Source organism: Odocoileus virginianus, chromosome 16 (genome assembly GCF_023699985.2).
Source record: "Odocoileus virginianus isolate 20LAN1187 ecotype Illinois chromosome 16, Ovbor_1.2, whole genome shotgun sequence".
Classification (NCBI taxonomy): domain Eukaryota; kingdom Metazoa; phylum Chordata; class Mammalia; order Artiodactyla; family Cervidae; genus Odocoileus; species Odocoileus virginianus.
Window position 1 is genome coordinate 11,559,810 of NC_069689.1, and position 17,355 is coordinate 11,577,164.

At 62.2% G+C, this 17,355-nt stretch overlaps 1 protein-coding gene across 2 annotated transcripts; it reads right to left on the reverse strand.

The window, feature by feature from the left end:
* Window positions 1-981: 981 nt before the first annotated feature.
* SLC25A47 (solute carrier family 25 member 47) lies at window positions 982-8,850 on the reverse strand. 2 transcript variants are annotated; one of them, XM_070477835.1, is made up of 6 exons: window positions 8,442-8,850; window positions 4,522-4,565; window positions 4,151-4,222; window positions 3,337-3,519; window positions 2,175-2,481; window positions 982-1,855 (listed from the first exon to the last, which is right to left on the reverse strand). In XM_070477835.1, the coding sequence occupies exons 1-6, from the start codon at window positions 8,710-8,712 to the stop codon at window positions 1,575-1,577; spliced, it is 1,158 nt and encodes a 385-aa protein (XP_070333936.1). In that variant the 5' UTR covers window positions 8,713-8,850; the 3' UTR covers window positions 982-1,574. The 2 variants fall into 2 exon arrangements, with proteins under 2 accessions (XP_070333936.1, XP_020769115.2); XM_020913456.2 differs by lacking the exon at window positions 8,442-8,850 and adding an exon at window positions 6,790-7,042.
* Between the last annotated feature and the right edge of the window lie 8,505 nt (window positions 8,851-17,355).

Below are 17,355 nucleotides of genomic sequence, written 5' to 3' on the forward strand. Positions count from 1 at the left end.
CCCACACACATATACACACACCCCACACACACACACACCACACACACACATACACACACACACACACACCGAGCACCAGCTCTGTGCCAGGCTCTGACCAATCTGAACGTGTGCTGCCCATGGGCAGCTTGTAGCCTGGGGTGGGATGGGGTGGGGGTGGGGGCAGGAGATGGATGAGTGACCGGACGGTGAGTGGGGGACCCAGGGGACCACAGCAGGAGAGACCTTCCCACAGCGAGGGCAGGTAGGGAGAGCTTCCTGCAGAAGTGGCATCTGGGCCCCGCGGTCAGCCAGGCAGAGGTAAGGAGGGGGCGCTTCCATAGAGAGCACAGCGGGTAAGCAAATGCCTGGGTCTTGGGACAGGAGAGGCCAGAGTAGGGTCCACCCACGTTTTCTGGGAACAGCAAAGAGTTTTTCATTCAGCCAGAACCCTGGATGTCCTTCAGTTCAAAGTCACGGTCGAGGCTGGTGTCTGAGGGAGCGAGTGTCCAGGCAGGGGTCGCCTGACTTTACCAGAGGGCTGCTACAGTGGGCACCCAACCGTTCATGCTGGACCATCCCTGGGAGCCACGTGGTGCCCGAGGGAGGGCTGGGGTCTCAGAAGTGCGGGTGTGAGGTCCCCCATCCTCCCTGCTGTGTGGCCTTGGGCAGGCCTGGCTCCCCCTCTGAGCTGGCGTGAGGACCTGCGTGAGGACTCCGCGGCGCTGAGGATACACCGGCCCCCTCCTGCAGGCCCTAGTCTTGACTCAGAAAGCCCGTGGCTTTGGGACAGGGAGGGGGGTAAGGAGAACTGGCTTTGTGCTGCGGCGGGCTTCTCGCACGAGCTGGGGGAGTCGGGGGGAGCTGGGCTGGGCCTCCGTGCACCGTCTGCCTGGTGGGCGCCCGGCCACTCAGGCGGCAAGGGCCTTGGCCTCTGAGGACCAGCTGACGAGGCGGAAAACCAGTCACCAGCCCCACAGAACACAGAGCAACACGCCTGAGCAGCCTGAGAAAAACGTGTTATTAACAACAGCTCCCCACTGAGTCCTGGCCCTGCAGGCGGAACAAGGGGGACCAGGCCTCACACGAAGCTCCCAGGGCTGCTGGGTGCGGGGACCGAGCTGGCGGGCGCCCGACAGCTGTGCCAGGGTCCCAGGCCTGAAGGGCGGCCCACACAGCAGGGAGAGCTGACGGGGGGGGGGGGGGGGGCAGGGGGGCGGGGGTGCAGGAGGGGGTGTCAGCTGGACGCAGGGGTGCCCTGAGGACACGGGGCGGCGGTGAAGGCTGAAAGGGAAGCCAGGGATGGACCCACCAACCAAATGCGCAGACGGCCCTGGGCCAACACATCCTCATCCCCGGGGCCCACCGCGCCTCCCTGACTCTGACCCTCAGGTCAACCGAGCCAGCGGCAGGCAGGGCCCCCACCTCCCCTCGTGGTCTGTCGCCGGGCGGGCAGGCCCTGGCCAGGCCGGGGGATAGTAGCCCCCTGGGTCCAGACCCTCGCACCCCCCTCCGCCTCCTCTAGCTCCTTGCAGCCCCCCTGGGAGCTCTTGGCAGGTTGGCGCCCCCCGCCCGGGGTGGGTGGGGGGCGCCAGCTACGTGAGCAGGCCCTGCGTGAGCCTCAGCACGGCCTCGTAGGCCACGAACACCACCATGTTGACGGGGAAGGCGCGGCAGCAGTTGAGCAGCAGCCCCTTGAAGAGCACGCGCGGCCCCTCCTCCCGCACGCTGGTCAGCACGCAGTGCAGGAGGCCCCGGTAGCGACAGCCGCCCTGGCCGTCTGCCTGCAGGCGCGCCTTGATCACGTCCATGGGGGTGGCCACGGCCCAGGCCAGCGCCCCCGCGCAGCCACCGGCCACCAGCACGCCCGAGACATCTGCGGGGAGAGCACATGGGCGCCTGGGTCAGAAGCCGCACGGGGGAGACTGGGCGGGGTGGGGGTGTCAGGCACCCAGGGCAGGGCCTCCTGGCCGTGAGGGTGCCCTGGGTTCTCGCCACCCACGTGACCTGTCCACCGCCACCCGGAGCAGGCCTGTCCTGACTCGTGCTGGGGGCCACAAGCATCCCCACCTGGGGGCCCTGGGGGCCAGCGCGGCCTCTCCCTGTCTCCTCTCCAGGCCCCAATGCCAGCTGGGCTGACCAACCTCCTGCATACCCTAACCCGCACCGTCCCGGACCCCAGGCCCCCCGCTCACCTGGCCGGCTGTGGCCGGCGGGAGTCAGCCACTCACAGAGGATGGCATACGAGAGGAAGTAGGTGGCGAAGGAGTGCCCATCCCGGAAGAGCAGGGCCGAGCTGCCCTTGTAGAGGCCACGCAGGCCCTCCTCTCGGGCCACCGTGGCCAGGCAGTGCAGCGGCCCGCGGTACTTGGGCCCAGGCTGCAGACCCGCGGGGGGCACGGGGCACGTGGGGGGCGTGGCTGAAGGACGCCGCCGCTGCTGCACCTGCGTCTGCGTCTGCAGGCGGACCTTGGCCACCTCAGTGGGCGAGGTCAGGAACACCTGGGGGAGGGGGCCACGGTGAGGAGGCAGTGCCGCCCACAAGCCCCAGGGCTCCCTTAGCCTCCGCCCATGAGCCTCGGGAAGCTCCAGGCTGGCCCACGGTGCCCTCCAAGGGGAACGTGAGCCCTGGGAAGCTCCGGGCTGGCCCACGGTGCCCTCAAAGGGTACGTGAGCCACAGGAAGCTCCGGGCTGGCCCACGGGCCATGGTGAGGCGGGTTCAAAGCCAGCTCTGCCCACCCAGCTGGAGCCAGCCCTTCCTTCAGCTGCGCATCCCCTGCTGGCAGAGCACCCGCCACACAGTAGGCGTCGGGTCACTGTGACTCCAGCTCATGAAAGTACTCGGTCACATCATTCATCTGGTCATGACCGCTGCTGCTAAAGCGCTCAGTCATGTCCTGCTCTTGTGACCTCACAGACTGTAGCCTGCCCGGCTCCTCTGTCCATGGGATTTTCCAGGCAAGAATACTGGAGTGGGTTGCCATTTCCTCCTCCAGGGGATCTTCCTGACCCAGGGATCGACATATTAATGTGTTATTTAACTAATGTTGAGAATAATGCAACACTTAATGTGAGCACTGACAATACTAACATATATTAATAACATAGGATTGTTTTACTCATACTATTGACTGCCATCTTATGGGTGCTCCTACCAGTTAGCCCCCTGGGCTGGGGGCTTGACATGTGTGACCTCAGCACACCCCTTACAGATGAAGAGAGAAGCTCAGAGAGGCCCCCCCCCAGCCTGCCCCCCGGTTACCGAGTCAGGTGTGTCCTCAGCCACAGTCCCCCAGCCTCCATCCACCTCTCCCCCCACTGGGGTCCCCGGACCCCCTCACCCCGCCCCTACTCACGCGGATGAGGCCGGAGGCAAACCCCGAGAGCGTGATGTCGGTCTTGGCGGGCTTGGCGTCGGCGCTGCCGTAGCGGACCCGGCAGATGTGCGCGAGGCAGTGGCGGTAGGTGCCGAAGGACACGGACGAGACCAGGGACACAGTGCACACGGGCAGCGAGAGGCCCCTGTAGAAGCCCCGCAGCTGGGGCAGGTGCAGGGGCCCCGAGGCCCGAGTCAGGCCGGAGGAGCGGCTGCCCTTGGGGCCCCTGGAGCCAGGAGCCAGCTGTCCCCCCTCACCCCCCGCCACGGGACCTCGGCAAGGCAGCCTCAGCTTCCTCAGCTGCACACGGGGATTGTGACACCCTGGAAGCCAGGCCCGCCCCGGGGCTGCTGTGACGACAGTGGTGCTGAACTGGCGGCGCGGCCTCTGCTGTTTCTCTTTCGCTCCCCTCTGGCTGGCACCCATTCCCAAGTTCACTTTGGCAAGTGTCCCTGAGACCCCACCTCCAGATGGGGCTCTGAGCTGGCCCCCTGATGACTCCACCCAGCATTCTTTGGAGGGGTGCCCCGCCTGGTGGGTCCTCCCCTGACCTTTGAAGTCCCCTGAAGCCCCTTCCAGATCCTCTCCTGGAGGCAGGACCTCACTCTGAGCGCCTCCTATGTGCCAGAACCCCAGCTCTCGTCCTCAGAGGAATCCGGGGGGCTGGTACAGCTGTTCCCGTTTGGAAGGTGCGAGAACGGAGGCTCGGAGAGGAGCTCAGGATTGCCAGGCAGGCTGCTGAGTGGCAGCCCCAGAGCCCACCCCCTGTCCATGACCCTGGCCCCAGGCCTACCTGCTCCCGGTGATACGTGTCCCGGACGCAGTCCCAGATGCCCGTGTACTTGGGCTCCGTCTGAATCCTGACCTGTGGGAGGAGTGGGCTTCAGGAACCGGTGGCTCCAGGCCCGGGGCAAGGTCGGCAGGCCCTGGGGAAGGGCAAGAGCCAATCCCTGATGGTTGAAGTGACAGTGACCCCCTTCAAGGTGAGCGACCTGAGTCAGCAGGGAGAAGGGAGCGCTGACGGTCCTGAGTACCCGAGGGGAGGTTGAGGGGGGAGAGACAAGGTCTGCCCAGCAGGCTAGAAAGTTCTTCCGGCCATAGATGGGGACCTAAGCCCAGGCAGGGGTCTTGGGGTGGGTGGCAGAGGCCTGGCAATGACCGTACCTTCACCGTGTCCAGGGGGTAGCCCACAGCAACACCACAGACACCTGTCAGAAAACCAGGGGAGCTGGTGAGGAGAGCAGGAGCCCGAACCATCTCAGCAAAGGAGGGGGGGCCCTGACCACGCTCTTCTTGTCCATACCACGTCTCAACAGAAGGGGAGCGCGACCGCCATTGTACAGATGAGGAAACTGAGGCTTAGAGAGGTAACGTGATGTCAGCCAGGCTGCCAGTGGTCTCTACTTCCGAGTCTTGGCTCCCTGGACCCTCCTTCTGAGAGGCAAGGGTGCTTCACGGCCTCCCCTCCGGCATCACGTTTCAGAAGAACTGGTCCATTTGCTGGGCCCTGTCTCCTAGCCAGGCTGAGCTCATGCTCAAGCCTCAGTCTGTAAAGGGTCTGTCTGCAGGCCAGCAGGCTGCTGCACCTCGCAGCTGTAGGGGGTGACGGAGGGGGCACAGCCCTGGCAGAGGCTGGGGGTGGAGAAAGCCCGGGGCAGCAGGCCTCTGAGGGGGATTGCTGGAAGCACAAGTTTGCGTGAAACAGAGTAGAACTCGGGGCTTCCCGGACCAGGGGCCTCTGCCTCCTGCCGAGGGGACACCTGCCGCCTTCTTTCCCTTTCTCCTTTCCTAACACCGGGGTCTCAAGCTCCAAGCTCCCAGCACTACCACGCGGAACACAGAGAGCGGGCAGGTCCCTGGGGTTTCATCCCGAGAGTGGGGGGCTCGGTGAGGGCCACCTGAAAACAGCAAGGTATGTGGGGGCTGTGCCTATTTGTTATGTAGCCCAGGACTCAGTAAAGATGCATGAATGAAATAATAAAGTGAATGAATGCACAAGTGAAAGAACAAAAAGAGTGAAGCCAAAACATGACTCACTGACTTGAGGAGAATTACCTTCCTCAACCCTTACATACGGGCTTCCCAGGTAGCTCAGAATTCGGCCTGCAATGCAGAGACGTGGCAGGAACCACGGGTTCAATCCTTGGGTTGGAAAGGTTCCATGGGGAAGAGGAAATGGCAACCCACTCCAGTACGCTCGCCTGGGGACTCCCACGGACAGAGGGAGCCTGGCGGGCTACAGTCCCTGGGCTTGCATAGTCGGAAATGACTGAGCGACTAAGCACGCACACAGGGACAACCTTTACATATACCACACCAAACTCCTACTCATGCATCAAAACCCTGCCACACCTTCGCCCCCTCTTCGGAGGCTTCCCTGACACCCATACGCTGGGCTGCCCCTGTGCCAGAAGACACATTGGTCACTTGGCCATCGCAGGGCTTTGCTGCCATCCAGAATGAAGGTTCCTCAAGGAAGAGACCCGGGTCTGCCTCCCCCGCCCCAGTGCCAGGCGCAGAGAGCAGGAACCCTCTCCACCCAAGCCTTCCCGGGGCCCTGGCAGGAAGACGCGGGACTCGGGAGCCCTTCCTGCTGTGAGATCCTGGGCAGGTCGAGCCCCGGCTGCTTAGGGGGCTGATGTCCAGGGTAGCCTCAGGCCCAGCCCCCAGAGGGGACCTCAGACAGCCCACTGGTAAGGCCAGGGCCCGGGTCATTCCCATCTCAGCACTGCTCACCCCTTCTGAACAGAACACCCCACGCTATTCCTAGAAGTATTGATGAGCAGTCCCTGCCGTTTCACAAGAGGACAGAGGTCGAGGGCATCTCACCCAAAATAGCCGGTGCAAGCCAAGCTGGGAGGAGCAGAGCCCCTTCCTGGATCCGGCTTTCACAACAGCCTTCTCTCCAGAGCTGAGAATGGGCTGGAGGCCCAGCCAGGTGGGAGCGGGCCCACGGGGGTACACAGCCAGGGAGCCATTGGGGGTGCCAGGCTCATCTGGGACCCTCCCCCACCACGCTGCTGCCCTTACAGTCAGCCCGACAGGTCCCCACCATCCACCCTCTCCTGGAGCCTCTCGTCCCATCCTTCTCCATGCGTATGATTCCCAGCCTCCCCCTGGCCAGGCGGAGAGACCACCCACCCTCTACACCCCCACCGCTGCCCGCCCCTCAGCCTCCAGGCCGAGCCCCTGGAGCAGGGTCACCCCCACCCAGCTCCTCCTGGGCTCTGGGCCACCTGCCCCATCATCTCCAGGGAAACCTCCACTCTCCTCCCAGCACCTGTGGCACCCCCGCCAGGCACCGGCCACTTCCTAGAGGCCTCAAACCTCACTGCTTCCCCGGACAGAGCGCCTCCTTCCAGCCCCCCCACCCCACCCTGGTTCCCCCAGGAGCAACAGCCCCCTCTGACGCCCCACGGTGCCCACTCTGACCTCCGATGGCTCCAGCAACAAAATCCATGGACAGTGCGGGTGGCGGGGAAGGCGCAGAGGTCAGGCTGCCTGAGAGGTCTGTCTGGTGCCACCACCAGGGTGGCGTCTGAAGCTCCCCGCGGGCTCCTCACAGACCTTAAATAGCCACGGTGGGGGCAGGGACAGGAAGCAGAGCCTGCTGACCAGTGGCCCCAGAGGCAGAGGCTGTGCCAGGCCGCAAGCGGGTCAATGCCCACCTGGACTCCCTCCCACCTGCTCCAAAGGACCCTTGTCCCAGTGCCCTCGGGATCCAGGCCACGGGTGATGTCAGATTCAGAAAGCAGGATCACCGTGCCCACCACCTACAGGCCAGGGTTTCAGACCAGTCCCTGGGGAGGCTGTGATGCCCCCCGCATCTCTCCAAACCCAAGCTCAGCCCTTATCCATCCCTGGGCCTCCCTGACTCCCCTGGAGTTGCTCCTGCCTGGGTAACCGTCAACGCTCCCTCACTTATTCATTCAACAAACAAACTCTGAGTTGAGGCTGCGTTCAGGCAGCCCAGTCCCATCCCCAGGGAGCTCCAGCTAGCAGGGAGGGCGTGGGGGCGATGGGCCACCAAGGACAAAGCCTCAGGGAGGCAGCCAGGGCCTCCTGTGAGCAGCCCAGCCACAGGCCAAGGTCTCCTCCACGTCCTTCTACCACCCTGGGCCCCACTCCCCTTGCTACTTCCACATCTGTCTACGTGTGCCCAGGGCTCCAGCCAGATCCAACTCTTGAGTCCCCAGCACCCAGCTCGGACCCAGCTCTGAGCATGGCTCGCTGAGCGAGGGGACCAGGGGCCAGGGCTCCCGACCTCGCCGCTAACCAAATCAGGGCGCTCCTAAAGGGGAAGCCACTCCAATAAAAGGCTGGTCACTGGGAACCATTGTAAAGGATGGTGACCTCTCCCTGGCCGTGCCCCCCACTTTAGTTAACCAAGCCCTCCTCCTTCACCATCTCAGGGCGTCCTTGTCACAGCCCCAGGAAGAGGCAGGGCTGATGGTCCCATTTTAGAGATGGAGCCACTGAGGCCCAGGAAAAGGACGCAGCCAGGGCCATGCAGGCAGCAGGGCTGGATCTGGTCACTGGATACTTACCCAACCAGCCCCTCTCTGATGCCGCGGGCCAGGCCCTGAGACCCATGGGCCCTGCCCTGATGACTCACCCCCATGTGACACCAGAACGCAGCCCTTCATGGACACCGAAGTTCAGGGAGGCAGTGCACTTGCCCAGGGTCACATACAGTGTGTGTGCTGCCAACCAGGAAGCTGGCAGGACTGGGAGAGGTGTCGACACGGCAGCGCCCGGGCAGCCCCCTCCAGGCAGCCCTGGGGTTGTGTGTCCACCTGCTTCCTGTCCCCTGACTGGTGGACCACAGGCTGACCTTGACCAGGTCGCGCTGACAGACGGGGAGCCCCGCCTCCTGCTCAGGTGTTTGTGGGACGGGTGGGGAACACAGGCTGGCAGCGTCCGCTGCCACGACAGAGGACAGAGGGCAAGAGGCAGGCGGTCCAAGGCCAGTCCTGAGGCCCACCTTGACCTTTAGATGCAGGCCAGCGGCCAGTTAGGAGCCAGGCCACCCACCCTCAGATCCCAGCCCCGAGACCTCAGGCAAGCCCTTGACTTTCCCCTACCTCCGTCTCTGCCTCCACGAGAGGAGGACGGCACCTGCGTCGCGTCGGGGACCACTTGGGGCACGCTCCGGGTGTGTCCCTGTGGGAGTAGCCAGCCAAACATGCAGGTTGCCTTAGTAGGAGCGCAGGTTCTAGAAAGAGGGAGGGGACAGGCCTGTTCTGAGCAGGCCATATCCAGCTGGGATGCTACACTGCGGAGGCCAGTCCTTCGGACGGTGAGGGAACTTGAGGCATGCGGTCTAACTGAAGAAATGGAGTGGTCAAGTTCCATGTTTCCTGCAGTCAAACCCGGGCACCCGAGCCAGAGCCAGGAACCACCCTGGATACCTTTCCGCCTGCACCCCGCATCCTGTGAGGCACCCACTCCTGAGGACAACCCCTTGACGATCACGTTCAGATCCGCTCCCTCTACCCACCTGCACAGCCCCGAACAACTTGGTCTCCCAACAGCCCACCCTGCCCATGCCTCCCCCCACGCCCCCACTCACACCCCCAGACATGCCCCCACCCACGCCCCCAACCATCCCCCCAACCATGCCCCCAGCTGCTTGGTCTCCCAACAGCCCACCCTGCCCATGCCTCCCCCCACGCCCCCACCCACGCCCCCAACCATGCCCCCAACCATGCTCCCAACCATCCCCCCAACCATGTCCCCAAACATGCCCCCCAACCACACCCCAACCATCCCCCCAACCATGCCCCCACCCATACCCTCGCCCACACCTCCCACCCACGCAAGAAACACTTCCTGCCTACTGCATGCCGCATCCTAGGCACCAGGCCACTTTAATAAACACAGCAGTAAACACAGGCAAAAGTCCCTTCCCTGTGGCTCTTGTGATCCAGGGGAGGAGACAGACAACCAACACAAAAAATAATCTAAATAATGAGTCTGCCAGAGAGCAGCCTATGCCAGTGAGAGTCGGAGCAGGGAGGGTCGGGATCCAGGGTGTGAGGGCCGCCCTGGAGGTGGCACTGAGACAAGCATGTTTTCTCGGTCACTGTCGCCAAGTTTCACGCGCCCTTTGCCCCCTGAACAAACATACCCAGACTACCCTTCGCCGCAGCAGAAACAGAAAACATGCCGCCTCACTGCAGAGGCTTCCCTGTGCAGGTCCCCACACGTCCCCTGCCAGCTCCGAGCTGCTGGCAGGCAGGGCCGTGCTGGATCTGTCTCTGAGCTCACAGTGCCGGCCTGCGGTGGGCACCCTGGGGAGAGCGGATGAATAAATGCCTGAAAAAAATTAGCCAGTGAGTGGATGGGTGGAAGGATGGACAGATGGTCAGAAGGACTGACAGACGGAAGGACAGACAGGTGGATGAACCCGGGGCAGAGTCATCTGCTCGCACCTGACCCAGGACACGGCAAGGAAGCCCCCTGGTGGCAGGTATGGGCTCAGGAGGGACTGTGGCTCAGCCCCCTCCGGGTTTGGGGGAGACAACAGGCGACAGTCTCAGCCTGGATTTGGCTCCTGGCTCCGCCCCTCCCAGCTGTGTGACCTTGGGTCAGTGGTGCGACCTTTCTGAGTCTTGCGTGCGTGGCAGGAGCCAGAGCCCAGGGCACCCGCTGGGGCCACCCCGAAGGGTCACTGTTCCAAGCAGCAAGGTGGGCTTTAGGCTTCCTTCAACAGCAGGGCTTCACCCCGCGCGGCTCCGGATGGCCCAAGGGAGGAATTCCGAGCCATCCTGTAGGGGGAGACAGACACGGCGCAGACACCAGGGGCCCCGGGACGAGGGGAAGGGGGCTGCAGGCCGAGGTGCCGCGGAGGAACCTGGTACCCTAAAAGGCGCGCTTACACTGTATAACACGGGGGGTAACTTCAGGTTCCTCACAAGACATCCAGACCAAAGAGGCGCAGCGGCATCGAGGCGAAGGCCCCGCCTCCCGGCAGGACGCAGGCAAACACCTCTTTTTTTACCATGTTGCGACTTGCTGCCTTTCCTTCTCAACTCGTCTGGGTCTCCGCGCACCTGGGAACTCACTCCTCCGCGTGTCCGCAGTGCCCGTGGGGGGGTGCCGGTAGGCTGAGCCGGGCTGCATGGGCGCGGCCCTCCCCGAGGGTCTGTCTCTGTGAGGTCCCCCGGGGGCCTCAGCGTCCTTGTCTGTGAAATGGCAGCTATGTTGCCGTCCACCCGGAAGGCTCTGTGAGGGCTAAAGGGTCAGCAGGCCCTAGGCTCCTGGAGCCAAACCTGGAGCTCTGAGTATCACTGTTAACGGGATTTCCCGGGAGGCCCAAGGGTTCAGACTCCCTACGCAGGGTGGGCACAGGTTCAATCTCTGCTCGGAAACGAACATCCCCCAAGCTGCATGGTGCAACCGAAATAAAGGAATAAATATCACTGTTACGATGTAACTTGTGGGTGATGTCAAGGACAGGCAAGTGGAATATGCCTGTACAAAGCAGAAAGTGCTCCAGGAATTATGCTTTGAGGTCTTCGTGTTTCAATGGGTACATTCTCAGAGGGGAATTCACTGGGTCAAACACCCCTGAACGATTTACATTTATTTTTGGGGGGGGCGGGGGGCCGGCCGGCTGGCCTGGGTCTTTGCTGTCGAGCCCAGGCTTTCTCTAGTTGCGGCCTGGTGGGGGCTACTCTCTCTGTCGCAGTGGCTCCTCTTGTTGCGGGGCACCGGCTCCGTAGGTGTGGCTCAAGGGCTTAGCTGCCCCGCGGCACATGGCATCTTCCTGGACCAGGAACCTAACTCGTGTCCCCTGCACTGGCAGGCAGATTCTTAACCACTAGACCACCAGGGAAATCCACCTGAACTATTTTTACCTATTTTAACTATTTTTACCTTTGCCATTTTGGCAGGATTTGGAAGGGTAGGGATGGGGGCAGTGGGACTTCCAGGCAATGAGTCCAGAGTGGGCGCTGGGACACTGAGCCAGCTCCAGAGATGGGCATTTCCAGAAAATGGGGCTCCTTGGCAAGACTCGGATGAGTTCAGGAGATTCTGGAGTCTTCCTGGCTCACTCTGTGACACTGTAAGCCTCCGTGTCTTCATGTGTAAAATGGGACAGGAGACGAGTTTGTGTGCTCAGGGGCTTGGCGCCTGCCATGCTCTGCCTGCATCCCACGACGCCCCGCTGGATGCTGCAGACCACACAGCCACAGGTGGGAGCTGAGGCTCACCCACCTTCGGGTGGGGGAGCATCTCTAGTGTGTGACTGGTTTGCAGGGTGGGTGACCCCCCACCTGAGAGCTCCCAGACACCCTGGCCTCCCTCTGACATCCTGAGGGGTTCGGGCCCTGGCTCCCAGGGTCTCAAAGCATGCGATAGGGCATGCCCAGCCTGTGCCTCCGCTGGGGCAACGGGGCCAGCAGGAAGGGGTGCCCCCAGCTCCCTGGCTCCATGCCCCCCAGCAGCGGTGTCTTCACGTCTGAGCTCAGCACGGAGTTCCAGGCCCCTGGAGCCACCCCCATGTTACAAACGAGGACATCGTGGGTCAGAGAGCAACAGTGACAATTAGGGGAAGACTGGAATTTCAGCCCGCTGCCACGGCGGGGCACTGATTAATATGACCCCGAGACTCAGTTTTCCTGTCTGCAAACAAGGACGACAGCCACCTGAGGCAGGGCTAACGCAGGTAAGGACTTTGAAGGCACCCCGGCTCTGGTCATCAGATGGAGCAGAAGTGACCCTTGGAGTGCCAGCCAGCAGCCTCAGGCCTGGGCCAGCGGTCAGGTGCCTGCAGTCCTGCCCTGTCCCCACCCACTCCCTGGCCCATCTCTTCAGTTCCCAGATGCCCAAGCCGTAAGCCCTTCCGGTCACGTTGTGCAGCCCCTCCTGTTTTCCAGGCCCCTGTGACCCCTTCAGGGATGCACAGGAGGCATCCCTGGGGCCCACTGGCTGGGAGGTTCTCTCCAGGACAAGGTAACCTGACACCATCAAGACCCAAGGCCCCGGAGGGTTAGATTGAGGAATGAGGCTCTCCTCAAGGCAGGGCCTGAGGCCTATCGGATCTGCTGATCTGGGAAGGGAAGCTATTGACCACTGTCAATAATTCATTCCTTCATTCCAGGGCATACATTCTCATGCAAAGCCCACGTTGGGTGCGGGGATCCAACAATGATTCAGAGGCTTGCCCGGCCTCCCTGCAGCCCTGGCCTGGCTGGGGAGTACGTTCCTTCTCTGGGACTGCCCAAGAAATTATCCCCATGCGGAGAAGCATCTGACACCAAACATTCATCATCTCACAAGTCCTGCGGGTCAGGAGATGGGACCAGCTTAGACGCGTGGTTCTGGCTCAGGGTCTCTCACACCGTGGCCACCTGAAGCCATCTGGGGGGCCGGTGGAACCCCCCCCCCCGCAGAGTGACGCACTCACAGGGCTGTCGGCTGGAGGCCTCAGTTGCTGGCCTCACGGACCTCCCCACAGGACTGCCTGCATGTCCTCACAAGGGGCCTAATGTCCCCCGAAGTCAGGGGTCCCAGAGAGAGCAAGGGGGAGGCCACAGGGCCTTTATGCAGCCATGGTGCTCCTGAAGGGGGAGGCCCCAATCACAGGCAGGACTGGAGCGCCCGCCGGGGGTCAGGGGGGCATCCCCAGCGTGGCTGAGACCCGCAGGCAGGCAGTGCCGGGTAAGGCTGAGAAGCAGGTTGTTGTAACTGGGGGAGGCGCCTGGAACACCCCGGCTGGAGCACGTGGACACGGCTCATTGTTGCGGGCACGGCACATCCAGCGGAAGCGGCGGCCTGGTGGGGCAGAGGCTGGGGAAGGATGGGAGGCTGGGACAAAGTGTCATGGAGGGGGAGCTGCCCAAGCCAGCTGGGAAGCAAAGACAGGCACTTCCTTTTTTTGTTTTTATTTTTTTGCTACACTGTACAGCGTGCAGAATCTTAGTTCCCTGACCAGGGATGGAACCCGGCATACTTTAACAGGAAGTGCCTGAGCGCAGGCTCATCAAGGACCACCCCACACCCACAGGCACAACAGATGCTTAAAGGGGTGACAGAGGCCTTTCCGTGACCCTCCCTTTGGACAGCAAGGCCCTGAAAGGGATTCATCTGGGAGGTGAGCCTGCCCCCCAACACCCGCCAGGGGCAAGGCACAGGAGCCAAGAGTCAGGCACACAAGCGGGCCAAGGACGGGGTTTTGGTGGGGGCTCCAGGGGGCAGAGCCCGAAGGAACAGAGTGGGGGTCAGAGGGGAGATCATGGCGTGGGCAGAACGGTCCATGCCCCCTGCTGACTGCCCGAGGCTGGGCCGTCAGGACTGAGGAAGCCCCAGGAGGAAGGAGGAACACAGAGCTAGGGAAGGCCCATCCCACCGGAGAGGTTCTGGAAAGGGAAGCTCAGACTTGGGTTCCGAGAACCACGGTGGGCTCCTGGGTTCCAGGAGGCCCTTCTCTCAGCCCTTTCTCTGTCCCTTCCAGCGCTCCCCAAGGCACCCGCCTGCTATCCCAACACACATTCCCTGCCTGGAGCATCACCCCGCCCACTCCCGCCCGGCTGCCAACTGCACCCACACACTGCCTCATCCTGCCGCCCCAACCCCAGCCCGGGCAGGGGCACACTGCCCTCCTCTGGTCACTGCCCTGGGTGCCCGCTCATACTACCCGACAGCCCCGGACCATCTGCTGGTCCAGCCATCCCCCCACCATGACAGAGAGCGCCCCCAGAGGGTACTGCCCCAGGCCTGGCCACCCCTTCACTGACCCAAGGGCCTGACTCCATGAGGCCCCTTGAGCAGCAGGCACACCCCGTGTCCGCGCTTGGCCGAGCCCCTGGGCCCTGACCAGTTGACCCAACCCCAGCTGGGGGCCACCCCTGTGGCCTTCTGGGTCTGGGGCACCCCTGGGTGGATCCCTTTAACTCTATTTTTACACCAGAAGCACTCGCCGCGTCTATTTATATCATGCCCCTTCTTGAGTTTCTGATCATCGCTCCATCTGGCCAGAGCCTCCCTCACTTCGGCGTCTCGGTCCTCCCGCTCCATGGCCAAGTGGGTGCAGAGGGGGCAGAGGCCATACCCGCCCTGGGGACTCAGCCCTGGGGACCATGGTGACTGCGTCCAACTGAACGAAGATGCCAGAAACCCGCACGGTGTGGTGGCCACACTGGGGCTGACGAAACTCAACTGAGACTTGAACTCCACAAAATCCACCCAACAGGAGAACGCTGAGCAACGCAGACTCAGGAGGGGCCCCCAGGATAGGGACTGGCTCTCCCCAAGGGGTCCCAGGCCCTCCCCTCTTTGAGGCACAGAGCTGACTCACTCACCGGGGAGGCTGAGTCACTCCCAGAGTAGACCGGACCTGAGGCCGGAGGGACATCCAGACGGAAGACGTTTACCCGCCGGGGAGAAAGACCCGTGGGGCGGAGCCAGCCCATCAGCACCTGGTGCTCGGTCCAGGTGGTCCCCCAGCACAAAGCCACCCCCACCCCTGTTCTCTGCTGGGTCTTCCGCACAGCCAGGAGCAGTGGAAGTGGAGACTGGAAAGCAAAACTGAGCCAGAGACCCCTGAACCTGTCCTGGGAGAAGGTCTCCATTCCTGAAGAGGCCGGTTTCAATGCAAGTTTTACCCTCACCTGCTCCCTGAGGCCAAGGTGGGGCCTCGAAATCTGCACTTTTAGCTGTCTCCCTGGGAGACTCCAATCCCAGAGGTCTGGGGGGGAACTGTGGCCACAGGGCAGGACAGTCCAGAGCCCAGGTCCCCTCACCCAAGGCTGCCTGCTCACCCCCTGCTGTGTGCCAGGCCCTGTTTAGGGTTACTTAAGGTCCCTGCCCTGGTGGAGCAAACATTCTAGAGGAAGAGAGGTGTTAAACATTTAGAGGAACAGGCAGTGTCATTCTAGGAGCTGGGGCAGAGCCCAGTGGGATGGGGGGCTCCGAAGCCAAGCCCCTTTTGAGGAGCTGAGAGTTGAACGGGGACTTGAGCCCTGGAGAGGACTATGCCAGGCTGGGAGGAGGAGCGCCCGCCCTGCGGACACAGCCAGTGCAAAGGCCCTGGGGCAGGAATGAGCTTGCAGTTGTGAGGGTGCGGCCAGGTACCTCCGGCTCTGAGCCTGGGTTTTATTGCAAGTGGGGGGTGTGGGAGGCAGTTGACAGCCGCACCCTCCCCACTGGTCTGTGCCCAGGAGCTTTGGAACCGGTTTCAGTGGCTCCCATCCTAAAACTATACCTGCCCTGGCTCCAGCCTCGCCCAACTCCCCACAGGGTCTACCCAGCAGGTGCCTCAGCCCACCCCCTACCCCACTCGCCCTGAGACATCGAGCTCCAGCCTTGCTCCCCACCCAACCCCGGGGGCCAAATAGCCTCCCACCATTGAATTCAACAGATTCCAGGGCGAGAACCTTTGTTTTAAACCTGCTGCCTTTCTAATTTTCCCACACCCAACCTGTCTTGGGTAAGGAATTACAAACGTTCTGCAAACAAAATCTCTGCCACACACTCTCAGTGACCTGGCCTGACCCCTGGTGCCCCATGACACGTTTCCCCTCCTTGCTGTCCCCTACTGCTCTGGCCTTAGGCCCCTCCCACCTCTTCAAGGCTGGGGTCTGAGCCCCCCTGCAAGGCGGCCTCTCCTGGGAGGGCGGGAGGGTCCTGGGCCCCGTGGAACTGAGAAGTTTGAAAAAGCACAGACTGTGCTGTAATCTTCTCAGGAAATGAAGCAGAACAGACATGGACCCCAGCGGCTGATGTAATGATGCAGGCCCAGTGCCTACAAATTCATTTCCTTGGCCAAGGCATCTTCACTTCCCCTGCCAGCTGCGTGGGAGGCCCTGGAGGCCAGGGAGGTGGGTCTGCCCTGTGCCCGCTCCAGGCGCAGAGCACCACCCAAATGAATGATTCTTAGGCAGCAGGAATCACTTTTTTTTTAATGCACGATTCTTTTTTTTTTAAGTTACTTGGCGGTGTCAGGTCCTAGTTGCAACTCTCGGGATCTTTTGGGGCACACGGGCTTTCTAGTTGCGGCGGCGCACCGACTTGCTTGCCCTGCGGCTTGTGGGATCCTAGTTCCCCCATCAGAGATCGACCTGTGTCCCCGGGAGTGCAAGGTGGATTCCTAACCACTGGAACCATCAAGAAGTCCTTGCATGATTCTTTAGGGAGACACGGCTTTCAGGGTGGTCTCGCGGTTTAGTCAGCCAGCAGTACACCCCAGTGACCCCAGCCCCTGGCAGTGCCTGCTCTCGCCCCTTCCTCACTGCCTCCCCAAACGCTGTTTCCAGCAGACTCTGGGATGCACAGGCAGCTGCCCTTGGGGTGCTCCCAGTTGGAGGTCGACCCCCAGCACCCACCGGGGGCACACCTGCCCAGAGCCCACCCCTCCACTGCTCACCCCTTGCTGGACCTCTGTCCCCAAAGCCAACAAGCCTCGGTCTGAACACTGGCTCCCCCAGTCCAGCCCCTCTCCAAGTCCTCCCTGCAGGGTGCACAGCTGGATGCAGGATCCATCCCACCGCCACCTCTGCGGCTCCCCGACCTGGATGCCTGCAGGATCTGCCCAAACGCAGCTTTCCCCAAGAAGTTTTCTGAAGCTCAAATACTGAGCGCTTCTTGTGTACCAGGCCGCTGGGCCTGCCCAAGGACGGGAGTCAGGGCTCATGCAAGCTGCCCCAACCACATTAACTTAAAGGCACTTGTGTTCTCTTTGTCTCATCAATTGGTCCATAATAATTTTCTGACTTACTGCCCTGTTAAGGTTCTTGACTCTCCTCCAAAAACAGATACGGAGGCTGCAGGCATCTGTGCTTTGCCCCTTGAGGCCTCAGCAACCCAGGGACCCCGTTTCTAGAGGTGAGTCACCCGGATGTAGGTTGTCCAGTTTAATCGCGTGACCTCAAGGCCTCCAGCCAGCTCCCACCTGGGTTTTGAGTCTGGGCTTCTCCTGGGGCCCGCACGCTTTCCTGGCTCATGAGTCTTGTCAGAGGCTGGTGATATTCAAACCCAGGCCTCCAGACCCCT